Raw genomic sequence first — 5,898 nt, 5'->3', positions numbered from 1 at the left:
CCATTTACATTTTATGCATAACATCATCTGTCACATGTGTAAACCATCATGTTGCATGTTTACGTAATAATCATATTAGATGTAGGAATGGCAAAACATTGGGTGCACGTAGGGTTTGGACTTGCCCGAGACCGGCCCAGATTGTTTCACAAATGTTTGAAGTTGAGTTTGTGCTTATTTTTTCACACACAGGCGATGCCAAGCCCAGCACCTCCTAGGCACAGGTTTTTTTATCTAGGCTTCAGCTACCCAAATAAGTGACTTTAAAAGAAAAAAAAGGGACATTGTGGATCATGCCATAGCAAAATCTCCCCCTCTCCTAGTAAATTTAAGCCTACTGGTTTTAGTTTAGAAGCATCTTAAACAAGGGACCAAATCTTGGAACTACCGTCCACTTTTTCTACCTTTTTAAAATCCACTATTAATTTACTCCATCTTCATGTCTCTTAATTTAGTGAATGCCGGTCTCCAATAAAATAAGAAAAAATTAGTCCCTAGATTTTTCAAGATCTTCACATCAAGATTTTAATCAGACTATACTTGGTGAAATACAGGTGGTAGCAAAGAGATAAATCAAAGAGATAATGATGAAGAGTAGAAATCCATATTATACTAGGATTAGTTTCCTTATTAACTAAAGTTTAAGACTTTTAAATTCCTTTCTAATTTAGAATTTTGTTTCCCTTTCAATTTAGGATTTTGTTTTTACTTCATGAATTAGGATAATTACTACTACTATAAATAGCTTCCTCTTGTAACCTTTGAAGGCAGAATTTTGAGTTTAATAATATTTCAATTTTCAAATCTCTTTGTGAGTATTTGAATAATTAATTCTCGGTATTCTGTGGAATCAACGAGTCTTAACCCTAAATTCGCGGAATTCTTTTGAATCAACGTGAATTTAGTTGTTCTTTTGTTCCGGTATTCTCTAGAATCAACGGAATATTTTAAACATTAAACTTCCGCTGCATCAGTTTGGTATCAGAGCTAAAACCTGGTCTCACCAATCTAACTTCATCTACCACCAAGCCTTTCCTTTTTTCCTTTTTTGTTTTCTTCCGTTTAGCTTCATTATTAAAAAAAAAAAAAAACCGAAACAAGAACAGAAACAAAAGCTTCAGCCCGCGGCCACCGTCCAAGGCTGCCGGCTCTCGTTTTCCATCACCGATCCAGACGCAACCACCACTAAACTGATCATAAATCGCTGGCCATCAAACCCCAAGCATCTTCCACCATCGGTTAGCCACAGATCGCCGGAAGCAAAGCCAAAACAGCCGCGATCGCCGCCACCTCTGTTCATCACTTTCCGGCGCGATTTGGCCAGAAGCACCACCATCAGTCCATTCCTCTCCATCAACTGAACCTTTCCCACCATTCCTCACCGGCGATCGATGCTCAAACCACCGGAAATCGAAGCCCTCCAAAACCGCCGGCTTTATCTACAATTTCCGGCCAAAGCACCACTTTTTCGGACAAACCACCACCACCATCATACTTACCAACCCAAAATTTTTCAGATCCACCCATCCTTACTCGATTTCCGACCACCATCATCGGAAATCTAAAACTTTTGCTTAATTACAGTTTCAGCCTAAACTTTTTATTTACTTTCAGTTTAGCCCCACTACCTTTTTAAACCCGAAATTGAAAAAATGCCTCCAAGAAAAGCTCGTGATGCTCATACTGCAACTTACAATCAAGAAGACGTTTCTAAAGATGAAGCCCTGGCTAGTATGACAGCCAGAATTGATATGTTAGCTGCACAAATGGCACGAATGGCAGAGTTACTTGACGAACGCCATCGTACTCCAGAATGTGAAGACAAATCAAGTGGAAACTTTGCTAACCCATTCTCTGGGCGTCGACCTAGAACTGAGTCTACTGATGACAGAAGATGGGAATCTGGGTTGAGAATTGACATTCCCGAATTTCAAGGAAGTGGTCGACCTGAAGAATTATTAGATTGGATTAACGCCATTGAGGAAGTTTTCAAATATAAAGAAGTTCCTAAAAATAAAATAGCTTCGCTTGCTGCAACTCAATTTCGTGGAAGAGCAGCAGCTTGGTGGCAACAAACTAAGCTCACAAGGATTAGGCAAGGCAAAAAGAAGATTGATTCTTGGGAAAAGTTCAAGAAGCACTTGCGTGGAGCATTCTTGCCTTATAATTACGCCAAACTGTTATACCAACAGCTACAGAATTTAAGGCAAGGTAATCGATCAGTGGATGATTACACTACAGAATTCCATTGGTTGGTGGCACGCAATGACTTAACAGAGACAGAAGAACAACAGGTTTCCCGCTACATTGGAGGCCTACGATCTCAATTTCAAGACCAATTAAATTTACTTGACCCATACTCTGTTTCAGAGGCACACCAACAAGCCTTACAGTTGGAGAAGCAATTTAGTCGACGTACTAATGACTCAAGCTTTCGGGGTGCTCGAAGTGTTGTTCGTGATAATTCAAACCCGACTTCCCAATTTCGTACTTTCACTCCTCCAAATCCTCCAAATAAAACTAGTAAGCCTGGTGAAATCGGTCAAAGCAGCAAAACCCAATCCTCGGGTTCAGGATTACGCTGTTTTAATTGCGGAGAAAATGGGCACCGAATGACAGAATGTAAAAAGGAAGGAAAATATGGTAAAGGCTTATTCGTAGGCACAGAGGAAAGCGAAGACTATCAGGAGGAAGAAACTGAAGAGTTTGCTGTAGAACAAACTTTTGATAGTAGTGGTAGCGCTCAATCTGTTGAAGAACATGGTGATAGTGGACCAATGTTGATTGTGAACCGTGCATTCTTCACTCCTAAAGGTCAAGACAACGACAAGTGGCTACGACAAAATATCTTTCAGACTACTTGCACAATTGGGGGTAAAGTATGTCGTATGGTCATAGACTCCGGCAGTTGCGAGAATGTCATTTCAGAAGAAGCCATAACAAAGCTAAATTTAAAGACAGAACCTCATCAAACTCCATACAAGCTCACATGGCTGAAGAAGGGAAATCAAATGACAGTATCGAAACGTTGCTTAGTTTCCTTATCCATTGGTTCAATTTATAAAGACAAAATTTGGTGTGATGTTGTGGCTATGGATGCTTGTCATCTATTACTGGGTAGACCTTGGCAATATGATCGAAACGTAGTGCATGATGGGAAGAGAAACACCTACAGCTTTATGTTTAACAACACCAAGATCGTTCTCCTACCTAACAAGGAGTTTACTCTCCAGCAAGACTCGGGTAATTATTTGTTAGGCAAGAAGCAATTTATAGATGTTGTAGCAGAGACAAAGAGAGTCTACATTTTATTGGGAAAAGAGAGTAATGGTGATTTGAAGATTCCTGAAGCTGTGACACATATTCTGGCGGAATTTCAAGATTTGTTCCCCAATGAGCTACCACAGGGTTTACCACCTCTTCGGGATATACAACACCAAATTGATTTGGTACCAGGTTCTACATTGCCAAATCGACCTCATTATCGTATGAGTCCTACAGAACATGAAGAATTAAGGCGCCAAGTGGAAGAGTTACTAGAAAAGGGATTTATCCGTGAAAGTCTTAGTCCCTGTGCAGTCCCTGCTTTATTGACTCCAAAGAAAGATGGTTCTTGGAGGATGTGCGTGGACAGTCGAGCTATCAATAAAATTACAGTTCGATATCATTTTCCAATCCCTCGATTAGATGACTTGTTAGATCAACTCAGTGGAGCAACAATTTTTACCAAACTTGATTTGAAAAGTGGCTACCATCAAATTCGAAGACAGCCTGGAGATCAGTGGAAAATAGCTTTTAAAATTCGCGAAGGGTTATACGAGTGGTTGGTAATGTCGTTTGGCTTATCTAATGCTCCGAGTACTTTTATGCAAGTCATGAATCAAGTTCTTCGCCCTTTCATTGGAAAGTTTGTGGTTGTTTACTTCGATGATATACTTATATATAGCACCAGTCACGAGTTACATCTACAACATTTGAGAGAAGTGCTTTTAGCCTTAAGAGCAACAAGTTTATACACAGCAGTAAACAAGTGTATTTTCTTGACAGAGAAAGTATTATTTTTGGGATATGTGGTGTTAAAGGATGGTATATCTGTTGACCAATCAAAAGTGGATGCTATTCGAGATTGGCCTCAACCAACTACTTTATTCGCCACCAGAAGTTTCCATGGATTGGCCTCTTTTTACAGGCGATTCATTCCTCATTTCAGTACTATTATGGCACCAATCACGGATTGTATGAAAGGAGGACAATTCTCTTGGACAGAGGCAGCTACTAAGGCATTCAAGATTATCAAAGAAAAGTTGATTACTGCCCCAGTACTTGCTCTACCAGATTTTTCGCTCACTTTTGAGGTACATTGTGATGCTTCTAAGGTTGGCATTGGAGCTGTTCTTAGCCAACAAGGTAAGACTATAGCTTATTTCAGTGAGAAGTTGAATGGAGCAAAGGCACACTACAGCACTTATGACGTGGAATTTTACGCAGTAGTTCAAGCGTTAAAACATTGGCGACATTATCTAATTCATAAAGACTTTGTTTTATACACTAACCATGCCGCATTAAAATACCTCAATAGTCAAGACAAACTCTCTCACAGACATGCCACGTGGACAACATTCCTTCAACAATTTACTTTTGTGGTGAAGCATACCTCTGGTGAATCCAACCGGGTAGCAGATGCACTTAGTTGACGAACTTCTTTATTGACACAGATGCATAATCAAGTTCTCAGATTTGACACATTTCGAGAGTTATATGCTTCTGATCCTTACTTTGCTCCTATATTAGAAGACGTTGTTGCAGGGTTTCGCTTAGATTATCATTTACATGACAAATTCCTTTTCAAGAGTAATCAGTTGTGTGTTCCTGACTCAAGTTTGAGATTGAAAATCATTGCAGAGTTATATAACGAAGGGCACATGGGTCGTGACAAAACCCTGGCTCTAATAGCCAACACTTATTTTTGGCCTACTATGAGGCGTGAAATCTATCACTATGTCAAGACTTGTCGCATTTGTCAAGTTTCCAAGGGCACAGCAACTAATGCTGGGTTATATATGCCGCTGCCGATTCCATCACAACCTTGGGTTGACATTAGCATGGATTTTGTTTTAGGATTACCCCGCACTCAGAGGGGTATGGATTCAATATTTGTTGTTGTTGATCGATTCTCGAAAATGGCTCACTTCATTGCTTGCAAGAAGACTACAGATGCTTTGACTGTTGCTCGCCTATTCTTCAAGGAAGTCTATAGATTGCATGGTTTACCAAGTTCTATAGTATCTGACCGGGATACACGATTTCTTAGCCATTTTTGGAAGACATTATGGAAGTTGACTAACACTCGCCTGAATTTTAGTAGTGCTTACCACCCACAAACAGATGGTCAAACTGAAGTTGTCAACCGCTCTTTAGGAAACCATCTATGTAGTCTAGTTGGCGATAACTTGAAAATGTGGGATCAAAAGTTATATCAAGTCGAGTTTACTTATAACCGTGCAGTTAAGCGTAATACTGGTTTAAGCCCTTTTCAGGTGAATTACGGATATAATCCACGAGCTCCCATCGACTTGGCTCCAGTTCCAAATTTAGTTCGCAAAAGCGGTAAAGCAGAAGACTTTATTGAGCAGCTTCAGAAGATTCATGAAACTACGCAAGAGTCTTTGAAGCAGACGACCGAAGGTTATAAAATTATGGCAGACAAAAAACGTCGAGCTTTGGAATTTCAAGTGGGAGATTTTGTTTGGGTTGTCCTAACTAAAGATAGATTCTCAGTTGGTGAGTACAACAAGCTTTCTGCCAGGAAAATCGGCCCTTTGGAGATTATAGAGAAGATAAATCCTAATGCCTTCAGATTAAAGCTTCCTAGTCATATCCGCACTGCAGATGTATTTA

At 39.9% G+C, this 5,898-nt stretch overlaps 1 protein-coding gene across 1 annotated transcript; it reads left to right on the top strand.

Annotated features, from left to right (window-relative positions):
* The first annotated feature begins 1,652 nt into the window (after positions 1-1,652).
* Positions 1,653-4,694, top strand: LOC112097960. The gene has a single exon (XM_024183551.1). It carries the CDS (start codon positions 1,653-1,655, stop codon positions 4,692-4,694), a length of 3,042 nt encoding a protein of 1,013 aa, XP_024039319.1.
* Positions 4,695-5,898: the final 1,204 nt, after the last annotated feature.

Source organism: Citrus clementina, unplaced genomic scaffold, assembly GCF_000493195.1.
Source record: "Citrus clementina cultivar Clemenules unplaced genomic scaffold, Citrus_clementina_v1.0 scaffold_5, whole genome shotgun sequence".
NCBI classification, from domain to species: Eukaryota; Viridiplantae; Streptophyta; class Magnoliopsida; order Sapindales; family Rutaceae; genus Citrus; species Citrus x clementina.
This window is presented reverse-complemented; position numbering and strand designations above follow the sequence as displayed.

Coding starts and splice junctions, on each gene's coding strand:
- LOC112097960 (XM_024183551.1), top strand. CDS start 1,653: ATGCCTCCAAGAAAAGCTCGTGATGCTCATACTGCAACTTACAATCAA.